This window comes from Eutrigla gurnardus (assembly GCF_963514095.1).
Source record: "Eutrigla gurnardus genome assembly, chromosome: 10".
NCBI lineage: Eukaryota > Metazoa > Chordata > Actinopteri > Perciformes > Triglidae > Eutrigla > Eutrigla gurnardus.
Window position 1 is genome coordinate 5621578 of NC_139924.1, and position 16128 is coordinate 5637705.

The 16128-nt window shown below is 42.6% G+C and overlaps 1 protein-coding gene across 1 annotated transcript; it reads left to right on the top strand.

Moving 5' to 3' along the window:
- Window positions 1-4508: 4508 nt before the first annotated feature.
- egln2 (egl-9 family hypoxia-inducible factor 2) lies at window positions 4509-15117 on the top strand. The gene is made up of 6 exons (XM_084020177.1): window positions 4509-4755; window positions 5051-6519; window positions 12278-12397; window positions 12554-12690; window positions 13720-13787; window positions 13900-15117. Exons 2-6 carry the CDS (start codon window positions 5272-5274, stop codon window positions 13950-13952), a joined length of 1626 nt encoding a protein of 541 aa, XP_083876303.1. The 5' UTR covers window positions 4509-4755; window positions 5051-5271; the 3' UTR covers window positions 13953-15117.
- Window positions 15118-16128: the final 1011 nt, after the last annotated feature.

Genomic DNA, 16128 nt, shown 5'->3' on the forward strand with positions numbered 1-16128 from the left:
CGGTGAGGGTGATGAAAGCCTCTTCCTGAGGTTCTTTTGTCTTTTCTGACCCACTGGGAACCAGAAAGGACTCGCCTGTCATACCTGATTGTTTAGTAGCAAACTGCAGGGGGTCTCAAGTTTGTTTATTTGTGTGTGTGTGTGTGTGTGTGTGTGTGTGTGTGTGTGTGTGTGTGTGTGTGTGTGTGTGTGTGTGTGTGTGTGTGTGTGTGTGTGCGTGCGTGTGTGTGTGCGTGTGTGCGTGCGTGTGTGCGTGTGTTGATGTGATGTGCAGCTGACCCTCTGGTTGATCTCATGCTACTGTCCCCAACACAATGGGAGACTGATGTTTGTCTACTAACAAACACACACAAACACAGACAACATTTATCCAGCTTATAACATTACTAATAATATACTGTCATTATGTTGTGCGTATATTCTAGAGAAATAATGAAAATGCATTGATGACATGGTCTTCCAAAATGAAGGAAGAACACTTCCTTACATGCAAATATGTCTTTCAAACGTACACATTCAACATATATCAATGGGTGTTCCATATATGACAATGGTGGGTTTATCTTTTCTCCAAATCCTGGCACACGTGAGGTTAAAGGATTTATCAGATTGATTTTGTATTATTCTCTGCAAGGCTCACCAACCTTTTTAAAAGTTTTTATTCCTGTTACAAAGAGAAAATGCCTGGTAATGTAATCATAGATGCATCTTTTTAAAGTGTCCAATATTTGTTTTTATCATGTTGTGGTGATAAGATGACTGTAATACAGGGTCAGTGTGTGGGCCAGGCTGCTGCTGTTTCATGAACGAACTCAGGGTCACTTTTCATGCTCAAATAAAGTGTATCATGGACGCAGCAGTGTAGGCATTTTTACTGCTCTGTGAGCTATTTTAAGCTCCACAGTTGATCCTCAAACTCTCTGCCTTTCCACTTTACTAACCGGCATCGCTCTCTGTCCTCCGTCACTCGCGTTCTGTCCCCTTTGTCCTAATTTCTCTGTTTTACTCAACAGATACTCTTCCACTTTATTGTGCAGGATGAACTCATCATCATGATGCTTTTTACTTTTAGTTTTGTTGCATTTTTATTTCTTTTATTGATTTTTTTGGCCCTGGTGATATAATTCTGTGTGGAAGCCATTTTGCAGAGCTTAAAATCTCATCACAGCTTTTTCAATCTCACCTCCTTGTTTTTCAAATCAGCCTTTCACTTTACGAGGCTGTCCCATTACTGGCTTAAACCCCACATTTATGTAAAAGTATTACAGTATATCTTTTTTAACGTTCATCTACAGTTTCCTCCATCCCCGTCTATTTTTGTAGGATCTTTTCCTTTTACCCAAATCTCTCCCATTTTCCCCACTTCCTCTGAAACAAACAAACAAACAAACAAAACAAACAAACCCAGCTGTTTTACGTTATTATCTGACTGGCACGGCCTTCATCAAGGTGCATCCAGTTACAGAACATAACTGCATAAAACCCACAAACAATATCAGATTAAATGTACAGAAGTTAATTATTTTGTCTACCAGCACAGTGTCATGAACAAACGTACATCTTAAGCCTTATTGGCCTTAACATTGCTAAGCACAGCGAAAGACATATAAGCAAATCTACTTATAGACGTCAACTGTCTGTTAACGCTCCTCTCTGCTTGATTGCTGAGAGAGAGAGGAATAGATAGAGGGAGGAGGAGGAGGTGGAGGAGGAGGAGGAGGAGGAGGAGATGTGTATACGTGCAGAGCTGCACTAGTCTGGGGGATTCCAGCCAGCTGTGTTGGGAGCGCTGACTTTGGCATAGATTACACTGTCTTTCAGTCTCTGGGACAAACAAGTGTTGAATACAAGTGTCAACTACTAAGCTGATAAATAATGTACTGACATTAATTAAAGCAGAGCTCACTGCGTCACACGTGTGCGTCAGACAAGAAAACACATTAAAACAATCTGAAATGTTTCATGAATACACCGTTGCACTGGTTTTAGCTACATTTTGTAATCTTGTCTCATTTTGAGTTATTTGGGGGGAATTTACTTTAATGGAGCAGCACTACAGGATACAGGATGGGAAGCGGTTATTTAATGCTGCAGGTGCATGAATGTGTGTGTTTGTCCTTTGGTGCAGCTTTTGTTTAGGTCTCCTGGTACGTGCGAGCCCTGATTTTTTTATTGAGGTGGCTTGTTTTCTCTGACCATAACTCTTATGTCCACTACATTGTTGGGTCCCGGCTAATGGTTTGCACATGTGTGTGTGTGTGTGTGTGTGTGTGTGTGTTATATATCACCACCTATGTCTGCTGTGTTCATGTTAAATTCTATGCCAGGGGTTTCCCATGTTGTTGGCTATGGGAAAAACCCTATAGGGCAATGCAGGAACTTGGTATATTCTTCAATGCAGTCATAATTCATCTCTCACTGCTGTGAAAACAATCGTTCTCACAGGAATATCGGGCTGCTGTGGGTTCTTTGCACGGGCAAAACTTTGAGGCATTCTGTTATTTCTTGTCAACTTTACTCATTGTGTCAGCTGTATGACTGGGGAATGAACTCATTCTGGCAAACACTGATAAAGTTAGTTTCCTTTTAAGGGCACTACTTTGCACTTTATTATGGTCAGTAAACTTCCTGGTAACATCTTGTTTTTTTCTCATTGCCAACACCAGGAATCAGTCCTAAAATATTTGTTCCTGTTAAAAGCAGTGAAGGTATTTACACTGTGCTCTTTCATGACTGAGGAATCATTGTTGGTTCCCTGAGAGACTTAGTTACCAATTTATAGTTTTAGTTCACTCGGTTAACCTTGAAGGAACCAGAAATCTCGACAGGTTTACTTGTTATGAATCATTTATTCTGAGCTTAAACTTACACATTTATCCAAAATGTTACATATCAACACATGGCTGATATTACATAAACCATATCTTTGCTATTATACAGGCAAAAAAAAGTTCAGTTCTGTATTTGTTGCATTACTCTACTTGCCTGTGAATGTTCATCTCCGAATCAGAATCAGATTTATTACCAAGAAGGATTTTACACCAACGAGGATTTGTCTTAGTGAATAAGGTGCATACATTTTACATACATATACAACAATAAACAAACAGTGACTATAATATATACAATATAAACAAACAAAATAAACAAACGGAGACATAAAGTGTGGAATGACTGATAAATAAAGACAGAAGAGCTGTACAGGAATGTGCAAAAGATTAAAAAACAAGATAAAAAATGAAAGTTAATACTTGTATGATGAGTGTTGTAAAAGGGCTCCATCATGGCTGAGACAGGGCTGCACTGGAAGCAGCAGATGGATGTGGCATCTCTCTCTCTCTCTCTCTCTCTCTCTCTCTCTCTCTCTCTCTCTCTCTCTCTCTCTAATCCCTCAGGGTGAGAGGGTGAGGCGTTGAACCCACCACCGTATCCCTGGCTCTATCACAGCACATTACCTCAGTTCCTCCTGCTAAACATGGATGCAGAATAACGTCAAGTCAACAAAGTGAACTAAGCCTAGTTTGGTGCCGAGGCTGGAGAAGGTTTTGCATCATGGTTTCAGTAACAGACGCTTTGAAACTCACCGAGTTCCTGATACAAACAGTGCAACAGGTTACTGCTACTGTAACTGTTTCTGCAACTGTGTTATCCTTTTAATCTTTTAAATGCTTTGTTGTATTTTGTGGCCAGTGCTGAAAATCAATGAGCAACACTTATTTATTGCAATGTTGGATTACCTTGATTCTTCAGGCTAAGTTACTCACACTGTCTGTATGTTTAATTGTGGCCATTTGTTTGTTCATTAATAAGGAGCAATACTGATAAAAATATATTCATATAGAAAGAAGAAATGCAACAGATGAAATGGTCTAATGCAGACTCATGTTGAAGATTGAGACCCAGGTTATACTTTTCAATTCAGGTTAAAACAACTAAGAAAACCAAAAATACAATAGAAAAAAAAAAAACATAACCTACAATAAGCAGACACAATAAAACCAAAAATTATTGAAAATACTTCACAGTTTAAGTTTTAAAAGGCAGAGTGAGAAGTAACTAAATACATTTACTATAGTACAAATATGAGATACTTTGCTTCAGTCCCATTGAATGCCAGCCAGAGCAAATAAAATACCAGCTTCTTGTTCCCACGCAGGTTGAATATTCTTCTCCACTCATTCTACATTTATTTGATAGTGTTAGTTTGAGATTGTGATTTGACATACAACACATACCTCAATATGATGCTTTGTTATTGATTAAACTACCCAAAAGTATGCAAAATGGGTCAAATGGGCTCCACCTCGGCCAAATACCTACAAACATACGATCCAACAATATAATAGCATTATTGTATAGGGGACTACAGTAAAGGTGTTGCTTTCATCGCGAAACATGCGGCTTAATTTCATTTATGTCAAATTATAAGTAAATGCATAAGCCGGCTGTGGGAGGGGAGGGGAGGGGAGGAGCGGGGCTGGGGGTGACGGGCAGAGAGCGGGGCCACTCGCCGATACAACGGAGAGCACTTTTGGGGCGGGGGGTGATTGAGGGGTCCTCGTGTGACTCCCCGCGTGTCCCTCAGTCCCCCCGGTTGAATGAATGTCAGACTAAACCTCGACTTTATTTATAACCGGCAAGAATATTGGCTGTGACGCGCACGCGGACGAGACGATCCCGGAAATAATGTGCGTACTCTCAGACTGTCACGTACGCTCGCTGGGGATTTGCATCGCAAGCAGCCGCCGGTGAATGGTACGCTCGTTTATTCACATGTTTGTTTGTTTACTCCTGCACGTTTAATGTACGATAGTCACGTTTGAGCCGAATAGATCATTTGATGTTGACGCTCAACGCTTTTAAAGTTGGTCGTCATTGAGCTGAATGAACATTGAATGGGTCTCACAGCAGCAAGTTTGGGCTCCATGTGTAGAAATGTTGTATGTGGTGACACGTCAGTCTAATGTCAGTACATTTACTGTGAATACTTAGGCTCACTGACAAGGCTGTACTATTAATAGTCTTAAATGGTATAATGTACTCTCCTCAGGTATCCCGCACGCCTTCAAACATGTTCCTGGGACGCTTATAAACAAATACGCATCTCGAGAGTATTAAATAGCCCGATTTGGGGGAATAAAAGCAACCCGAGGAGGACTCGGACATGAAACTTCCAGCCGCGGTGGTAAAGGTCCATCAGAGAAAGCAGCGCCTCTAGAAAATGAAGCGAGGACGTGAGCTACGTGCGCACCCAGCAGATGACGAGGTGAAATGGAGAGCTTGGGACACACGGACCTTTTAAACCAAAGCTCGTCTCGAGGATCCGCCGCAGTTGCAGCCTCGCGGGAGAGGAGCGCGAGCGGCCAGCAGCTCGTGTCGGCAGAGATTCACCAGACGTACCGGGCGGACATGGGGCTCAACGGCATCTGCGCGGCGCCGGTCGGGAGTCCAACTGCCGCGGAGTTACTCGCGGGCCTGGCCTCCCAGACCGACTCCGCTGCCATAACAACCCCGACGAAGCAGTCCAAAACCGGCGTGCCGCTGTACATCGGCGGGGTTGTGTGTCCATCCGCCACCGTGGAGGGGAGCCACGCGGAGGATTTTGCTCACACGCCCAACGGTTACCGGGCACACATGAAGCGGGTTCCGGGGGTAACGGGCGGCCCTATGTACCCGCTCACCAGCAGAGCCGGTGGAGACCGGACAACTCATGAGAAGTGCCCTTTACAGATGAGGAGGATCAATGGTGACCTGAGAGCCAGACAGGTGCAGCAACAGAAACGCAGAGGTGGGGAGAACTGGGACACGGGGTCAGGAACTCTGAATGGTCTCATAACGGGGTCACCACCGGGGTTAGGGACTTCTGTGGACCTGGTCTGTGCTTTGGGAGACTCAGACTGTAAACGGAGAAGGTTGGCGGACAAATCTTCAGAGGCCTCCTGGGTGACCCGAACAGCAGTCGCCCCGCTCACAAACATGGTCAACTGCAGCAACAGTTCCCATAGCAACCAAATGAATATCCATCACGTGCACTGTGTCACTCCCCAATCCCCCTTTACCCCTCACACTAACCAGCACAACGAACATAACGCAACCTCCTCGGGTCCGCCAGCTGCACTCGGCCAGACACCCCCCGTCGAGGCTAACTGCATCCCCACCCCGCCATCTCCTGCAGGGCCCGGCTGGTCAGCGGAGCACATAGCCCAGCAGTGCATCGTCCCCTGCATGAAGTACTATGGCATCTGCGTGAAGGACAACTTCCTGGGCCCTCAGGTGGGCGGCGGGGTCCTGGAGGAGGTAGAGGTCCTAAGCCGCAGTGGGAAATTTTGCGGCGGGCAGCTGGTGAGCCAGAAAAGCATTCCCTCTCGGAGCATCCGGGGCGACCAGATCGCTTGGGTGGAGGGACGGGAGCCCGGGTGCCAGAGCATCGGGGCGCTGATGGCTTACATTGACGAGGCTGTCATGTACAGTGCTGCCAATGGACAGCTGGGGGACTGTGTCATCAATGGACGCACAAAGGTGAGAGGGAGATCACGGTGGGGTCAGGTGAATGTATGTGTTTCATCTACATGCCAGAGAAAACCAAGGTTACAAACATGCCAGTCTGATGACGTCATTCAATTTTGAGCCATCTTTATGTTACTGTGACTGAACTGCATGGGCAGCCTCTCTTTTTCATTTATATTTTGACATGCCATGCACAGATACCTCAGCACAACACTTAAGATAGATAAAAGGACTAAGCTGCAGCCTAAAACTATTTAAATTCCTCTTAGCGATACTCCACAGATGGCCTGGCAGGCAGTCGCTTTCTCCGTCCTGCACACATGTCAATGGCCTCTAAACTGTAGTGACGCAGTTCGGGGTTTACTGACACAGAGAATGACTCAGTGAGCTGTGTATTCTGGGACTATGATAGTGTGTTTCACTAAAGTGTCCCAATGTTAAACATAAATCCAGGAGGGCTCTTGATGAATACCATGTCTGCTCTGAAAAGTAGACTCAACCTTACGGCTCCGCAGGGGGAAATCAGCTGAACGCTGTGCCCTGCTATCTGCCCACGTTGACTTCTGACGTCTTATTTAACAGAGCTAGCGTAGCATTTTTACAGCAAAGTGGCCATTAATCATGTTAAACATTTAAATGAAGACACCGATGTGAGAATATTTAAAAAGAAAAACATCTCCGTGTTTGATATCACCATCTTTATTTTCCTCTCTCTTCCCCCTAAACAACCTCGTTGACCCCATTTGTGCAACACCACATGTAGCACCTCGCCCTCTATGCGTCTGTGTCAGTGTTTAACCAGCGACTGGTTGGGCCGACCTCATAGCAGCAGCTTTTGTTCTCTTAAATATGGGCTGCTTTCAAGTCAAAGCCATAGTTTGTGACAACATGCCAGCAAAACAGGAAAGTTAAGTGATTAAATGGGTGTCATTATTCAAGATTGTGCAAAATACTTCTGCTTCTGTCTAATGCTGAGTTGCATTCTACCGCAGACGAGCACTATCAAAAGCTATGAAAACCCTCTTTGTCTCTTGACAGCTTCCTTTGAATGACTGAAGTGGATTTAATCGGTGAAATCACGTCAAAGCTGTCGCCTTGATTCACCGGTCTGTTCTGAAAAAGAGGCAGTTTCATTTAGTCTAAAAGATACTTTTAACTTCATTTGATTGCAGCTTTCATCATTGCATACTTGAATGAAGTGAGCAAGTGGTCTCTTAGGGAGCAACAGGATTCTAGAAGAAGAGAAGATTATTCTGGGGTTGCAAAATGTATATTGATAGTCACATTACAGTGTATATGTCTGTCTATACCTACAAGAAGCGTATCAGGATGTAATGTTGTGTTTAAAAATGCTAACTGTTCCCTGGACAGATCTGTCTGTTTATCCTTGGAAAAAAAAAAAATGCTGCGCAGTACAAAATGTCCTGGCTGGTGTTCCTGTAGGAGTGCAGGATATGGTGTAGCGATAGATACAATGATGGACTCTGTAAGAGAGAGAGAGAGAGGAAGTGATAGGAGAATAAAAGCACAGGATCAGGGAGGAGCACATCCACCTACGTCACTGCGTCTTTTCATCCTTATCCCCAAAACCTTCTTTTTAAAAATGTATCTAATTGACCCATTATGACATTTTATTTCATTGTCCTTCTTGTATTTGATTGTGACCTCATTTTCCTTTTCTTTGTCCTTTACTCCACTCCTTCATTTTATCATCCCCCTTATTTGCCACTTGGGCGAAATAGCTCCCAGCCGTTACCGTAGTAACAGGCCCATACAGAGTAGAGCTCTGCATTGTGTATACAAGAGATGTGAAGAGAATGAGAGGGGCTGGCATTGCCCAAAAATAATACCTCCCCAGCAGTGTAGTATCTCTGTACTGAGTCCTGGTAGTCAGCAGCAGCTGCCTGTGAGACAAAGTCTTGTATTGTTGAGAAGAGATGAAACAAAGCACAGGCAATGTAATGAGGGGGAGGGGATAGACTGGAAGTGAGAGAGGAAGGAGTGTAGCAAGGAGTGGGACCACAGCATCGAGTAAGTAAGACGGGGCGATGCAGCAGCATCAGAAGCTTCGGCAGCCGGATAATGAGAACGCTGCAGCAGCAGCAGCAGCAGCAGCGTGTCCTCAGATGCCCCTTCTGGAGCTCCGCGGTGCCACCGTGCAGGCAGGAGCAAGAAGTCCCACACAATGCAGCTACAGATTGAGCTTGTATGGCTGGATGGATGCATGATGGACAGGGAGACGTATACATTTGCCATTTTGGTTTTAGATTACTGGCAGTTGAGATTAATTAAGATTGCCATATCATTAGCCATTGACATTCAGTCAAAACATTATCTTTTTACCTGACTATTGTCATATATAGTGGCTATTTGCATAAAAACACAATTCAATTATTAGGAAATAGATGATTGTATTTGTAATTAAACATTTGCTTTGATTAAAAAAAGAACTGCGTTGATAGTTTCAAATGATGTATTATAAGCTGCTTAGAGCTAGTGGTAGGTTAAACAGATCATAACATCCTGTCTAATATGTATTTATAACATCACTTTCAAACAACTGTATTTATTTTAAAATGTATTACGACATGATTTACCTTTACCCAATAGCTTGAATGCATCATAATGATACAAAATCAAATAACTTACCTATATATACATACACATATATATATATATATATATATATATATATATATATATATATATATATATATAATTTATGTATTTATTAAACTTTTCCCTTCCTCTTCCCAGGGGAGCGTCAAGAGAGCAATGGCTGTTGCTAATGTGTCCTGCAAAGAATATCTATCAATTAACTTTTGTTTGTCGATGAATTGCTTCAGTCTCAATTTTCATGGCTCATGGCATTATGGGACATTCCTTTCAATCAATGTTACAATCGAACATTGATTGAATTAAGTAGTGCAGCTGGTTGGCTGAAGTATACTTCATGTTGTGAGTTTCCAAATCTAAATGAACGAATAATTGATTAAATGATTATTAAAGACTGGCAGAAAAATGGCACTCCTAAAATGCACACTTTAGGTTAGAATAAGTAGAATGTATGTTCACACACACACACACACACACTCACTCACACACACACACACACACCTACTCTCACACACACACACACACGCACACACCTACTCTCACACACACACACACACACACACACACACACACTCACACACACACCCCCACTCACACACACACACACACACACACACACACACACCTACTCTCACACACACACAAACACACACACACACTCACACACACACTCACACACTCACACACACACTGCGTTTCTCCATCCTAACGTTCAGAGATGACTCATGTACTCATGATTGCCAGTAAGGCTGTAACAGAATTGACTCATAAGGGCTGAGCACTTTTTCCCATTTTTTTTTAATGTTCTCAAAACAAATAACCACCATAATATCAAAACAAGATGACAGCTGAATATTTGATCATGCTTTTAATTCCACCATCTATTCCTAATTAAAGATACAGCTAGCAGCGCCTTCTTTAAATATGGAGACTACTGAAAATGACGGTTCCAAGTACTTTTCCTCATGTATCATTACAAACAATGCACTACCAACATTATCTACCTTCAAAACACGCTAATTCACTCCAGCATCTTTGTTTAATGTTTCACTGAATCCATAAATCTGTTCGAGCTCGGCACACTAGCCATGTTAACAGCGTGAAAGTGCCACTCACTTGGACCAAAGGTTATTAAGTCCATTAACTGTCTCTAGAAGCCGCCACTTAGAGGTGACTCTAGTTGAAATATGGGCTATAATATGAGCAAGGAATTACAGCACGGATATAAGATGGGAGTGACAAAGTTTAATTTACCCACATTTCTATCTCATTTTTCTCAAATCCAATCTGGTAGAAATGATGAAATAATAGCTGAGTGGTTTAAACCAAAGTGATGTCTCTCATGCTGAAGTGTCATTGAGCAAGACCCTGGCTCACTCCCAACAGGGACTATCGTACATCCCCTCACTCACTTTCCTTGACAAACAGTACTTGGTATCTATCCCCTCACCCTCTTATCAGAATATATGTGCAGCATTATTGTTGTTCTTGTATGCAGCCTGCTCTGCCTGCCCGGCCTCACCTCGACATTCTGGGAATCTACACAGTGATGCCATTAGGCCATTAATGGTGGTGCCTGGCAGACAGGTGGTGTCTGCCAATTAGACTTTATCTCACAGTCAGTGAGCGGACGAAGGAGCAAGGAGGGCACAGACTACAGATAGGATCACACCACGCTGTGTAATGCTGTGTAATGCAATGCGACTGAACATATGTGTGTGTCTGCTGCAGGCTAGGGCCGAGCTGTCCGGTATGACATAATGCATGTTAATTATGGTTAATTACAGTTGTTAAAACTGTTGGACCAGTTGGATCAAAGCTGTGGACTGGGAAAACGCTCCCTGCATACATCCACACCCAAAATAATTAGAGAAGATATATCTTTTAATGTGGTGTATTTGTATCAAATGTATTAAAACACTTGCATGTGCAGTCCTGTTTCACATGCACAAGATAAAAAAAACAAGAACCAGTGGAACCATTGGGCTACTAGTGGTCTAAAACTCCACAGGGGTCATAAACTGCACGTGCACACAGAAATGGAAAGACCAAACGTTTGCCAAAATGAACTTCACAGTCTACTGACTCAATGACCCTATCATTGACAAAACACATCATGCACAATGGAATTAGCTGATCTTATGTGGCAAGCTCTAATTACTCTAAATCACATTTGGATTACTTTAATTTTCTAATGATCGTGATCAACACTAATTTTTCTTGTGTGCATTTGATAAGTTAATTTTGACACAGCGGGTCTGGTTGTCGGCTGGAGCCCCAGAGCAAAAGGTTAATGAGCTCTGACTGAGCTTCGGTCAGTAATGAGAGCTGATAATGGCGGCTGAACACACACACACACACACACACACAGGAGGAGGAGGGGAGCCCCTGACCGAAGCCCTCCTACACAAAATGTCCCTTTTTTATTTGAGTTTCACAACCAACACAAGACCTTCAGACCTGTGTGTTTGTCTGAGAAATGTGTGTGAGCCCCGTTTGTATCCTCAGGGATCCGACTCCGTCACCGCAGCACAAGTGCTTAAATGATAGCACCAGGCATGTTAAATCGATACCGCAGCAGTGCTGGGCTTGTTCGTCATGAATGATAGTGTCCCAGAACAGAGCCGAAGTGATGCAGTGATGTTGTAACGTTTGCTTGCAGAACATTATAAGTCAAGCCAGTGACAGTATCTTCCTTCGTAGTCAGCCTGGAGATAAAACAGAGGTTTTACTCTACAAGCTGCCAACTGTCTTCACCTAGATTCTCTTTCTGCCGGGACAGGCTTATGTCAGTCAGTGAGTCACCTGTAGACATTTCCTTCTTTGTCTCAGCAGATCAGGAAAAGACTGTTTCAGCCACTGGAGACCATTTGGAAACTTCTTACACAACTTCAGCCTGTAACATGAGCTGGTGATCTGTCATCGTGACACAGGCTCAGCTCAGTTTCACCCTGGTGAATACACGTACAGTCCTAAGGTCCTGTAGTGGCCGACTGTGTGGGTGTTTCACAAATGACATCATGGAGTATTGCATTGAATTTACAAAAAGACCTCCTGGAAAACACCTAACTATGGAGCAATGAGAGAGTGTTTTTGTTGAGGGATGAAGGTGGATTCAAATGCACAGCTAACATTCCCATTTCTTCTTTTTCAGGCGATGGTTGCTTGTTACCCAGGGAACGGGGCGGGGTATGTCCGCCATGTTGACAACCCGAACGGTGACGGACGCTGCATCACATGTATCTACTATCTAAACAAGAACTGGGATGTCAAGGTACATTTATGAGCTCAGTATTCATTTAATTTAGACAATGTTCATTTCCATAGTAAATAAAGATCATCATGAAAATAATGTTTTTTTTAATGATCATCAAAAAATCCCCTCGGGCAGACGGCTGAACCCTGCTTTGTGTGTATGTGCCCTCTGTAGGAACAAGGAGGGCTGCTGCAGATCTACCCCGAAGGTAAAAATGTGGTCGCCAACATCGAACCTCTGTTTGACCGGCTGCTCATCTTCTGGTCTGACCGCAGGAATCCACACGAAGTCAAGCCAGCCTACGCCACTCGGTCAGTAACTCTTAGACATGCTGGGCTCTTGTATGTACAATACACACTCTATACTGTAAATACATGTACATAATAACACCATATTAATTATCACATGCTGTAAATAATCTGACTGGCTGATTAATAAGTTGGCAGTTCACACCGTAAAAAAAAAGAGATTTATTATAAATATTTCATAAACAGACTCAGCAGGTGAATGAGATGTACACACACGCATGCACACACACACACACACACACACACACACATACACACTCTTCTACTTTGTCAGCAATGCTTGGTTCTTTAACACATTTAAATCAGTTAAAAATTGAAAAAAATATATTACGAGACAACATCAGACACCCAAGTAAACACAAATTGTTATCTTCATCGTCGCACCAAATCGGCGTGTTCTTCGAGGACACATAATGACACATAGTATTTGACTCCAGCAGTCATACCCCTCTGCTCTCCTCTCCATCTGCCTGCTGGGGGGCGAGGTGGAGCCGGAGGCAGGAAGTACGTGTTTCCTGAAGGGGTCGGTGGGAGGGAGAGGGGAGGAAGGTTCGATTGCAGGACTCGTGCTGGAGAGGCAGACATGAGAGACAGGAATAAACAACAAAGCCCCACCGGAGAGACGAGAAACTCTAGAATTTAACCCTGTGTCTTCCTGGAGATCTGCTCTCAAGAATTTTATTTTGTAGATTTCTCCAACTTGGTCAAAAATGACCTTTCAAAGATCAATTTCTTCTGATTGTTCAAGGGCAATTTGGTCCATGTCACAGACTCGCACAAAGCACTGCAAAGCTACATGTGTATGTGAATATACAACATTTAAAACATTTGACAAAATTGATTGCAAATAAACAGTATTTTCCCTTAATTCACAACCATTTCATGAACTTTTCATTGGCAGTTTTGCCTACCCCATTTCATATTTTACATGAGAAACAGCTATTTTTTCCCACCAGAGTTCATAGATTTTACTGACAAAATAAAATAGTATTTAAGTTATTTAGATCTCGTTGTCCGTCTTGTGTTTTACAGCTATGCCATCACAGTTTGGTACTTTGATGCCAAAGAGAGAGCTGAAGCTAAGGAGAAGTACAGATTGGGTAAGTCGTTTAACCTTCTTTCCTAGCTTGTTTAAGCCCTCTGTCACCTTTGGTTATCATATGTGCAACTTAATATTGTGACTAACATGCTCTTTCTCTATTTCCTGTGTAGCAACCGGACAGAAAGGCTTTCAAGTGCCTGTCACCCAAAACAGCAGGACCTAAATCTCATCCAGTCACTGGAGAGCACTGTCAAAGTATTATGTGCCTTCCTGAACTGCTCATGGACGTCTTGATCAAAAAGAGAGACGCCGTTAAAATGACCGTCATCAATGCAGCTCCATTGCAGATTCATGTCACAGACCGATGCGATGTTTCCCTGCCATGTGATCAGCTGCTGGTCAAAGACGTGGCAGACATAGAGCACAATGGACTGGATTGTGTGAGATCAGAATAACTTTGTGTATGACGACAACAAACTGAAAAAAGTGGACTCCCTAGATCGAGTTTTGCCAGTTTGGTTATCAGTGATTTTTGTGGGTATTGAGAAAGCATTGTTTTACTCTGATCTGTGTCATTTTCAAACACAAGGAGCATAAATGATGAATCAGTGGAGACACGGGAGGAAGACGGATAAATCAATGACGTCCCTGAAATTAATTATTTCTGCTTGTCTGTGATGTGCTCCCTGTTGTCAGTGCCCGATATTACGAATCCTACTATAGCGAAGTCATGATCCGCCCTACTCTCGCTCCTCATGTCCTCAAACTTAACCAAGTCAACCAATGAAAGCGTCAAGCACTAACCAATCAGAGGCAGAGTAGGGCAGATCATGCAGCAGGATTCGTAATCTGGCCCTGACTGTCCCCTCGTCTCATGATGTGGTCAGTGTAAAAAGCACAGAGTCGACAAAACAGTGAGACTAAAAAAATGTAGTTGCGATGTGTGAAGCTGGTTTTCAAGACTGCACAAAGACTTCACAAATGTTTTTCTACGTAACATGTGCATTTCTCTTTGTATGACCCAGGCAAGCTTTCAGTGATGAAACAGGGTGTGTGTGCTCATTAGCCTGTATGCACCTCCAGGTTGACTCTTACCTGTTCTTATCAAGATGGAAACAAACCTGCTGTAAGACCATCTACAGTATAAAGCAGAGAGTTGAGCTCACACTGTCCGTGAACTGCAGGGTCAAACTTCTGCCTGCTCATGTGTGGGATTGAGTGTTTATGAATGTACCTGCACATGTATGTGACAATTTCCACTTTATCTCAAAGAGGGTGGCAGGTATTGTCTCAGTGTATATTAGATTGGTTAAAGAGGTTATTTTTTAAAATGCACTTTATTGTTTGAAATGCCATGCGTGAATGATATAAAGAAATATCTAAATGCCTTTATGCCGTGGATTATATGGTCATTCAAACGCAATAGAAACTAAAACAATGAGAACAAATTTAAATTGTTTGCCTATTTTATTATTATTATTTTTAATTTTGGAGTATTTAATTAAAACCTGTCTGTTTTTGTACACAAATAATTTGTTATTGATTTCCTGGGGAAACATTTTAGCTGAATCCCAGTTTTAATAGAGAGATGAAACCAAAAGAGCAGCACCAGACACGCAGCGACAGCCGTGGGTAGGCTTTATGTTTTGGGGTTATACATCCGTTCCATTCACGTGAAGCCGTATCTCAGGCATGCCTGGATGGTATTACTTGAAAGTTGGCAAAACCGACCACCTGGACTCTAGGATGAACTGATTTGATTTAAGTCAGTTAAGTCAAAGGTCAAGGTCACTGTGACCTCACGTGCGTCCCATTCATACGATTCTCGTGATATCTCAGGAACGCCTGAATGGAATTTCTTCAAATCTGGCAAAACGTCATTCATTCCAATCAAGGATGAACTAATTACAATTTGGTGGTCTAACATCACTGATGATTTAGAAGCTCTTCATCCCATACCTGCAATACAAAGAAGATAAAAGACAAAATGAAATCAAAACAATTATACTTTTTTGTTTATGTTTATAAACACTGTGCATGTGCAAGCACATATTTACTACTGACTTTATTATACATTTATCTTTATTTATTTGAGTAATTTAAAGTCGCCTTTTTGACCACTTGACGAATGTATGTCCAATGTTCCCTGTCATTTTATCTCTGTTTTGGTCTCACAAAGTATCTGGGTGTGCCGCTAACGTCAAGTTAACTAGCTGTACGAATCTCCTCATTGGCTAACGTTACCGAACAGCTAGTTAGCGTCCCCGTGTTTTGCTAGGCGTTTGGTGCTGGGCTGGTAACATTAATTTAAATTAATTTAATGTAACTCAAATAACTCAGAAACCGGACACCATTGATGTTAGTCAGTCCACAGGGAATTAATTATCAACAAGTATAAT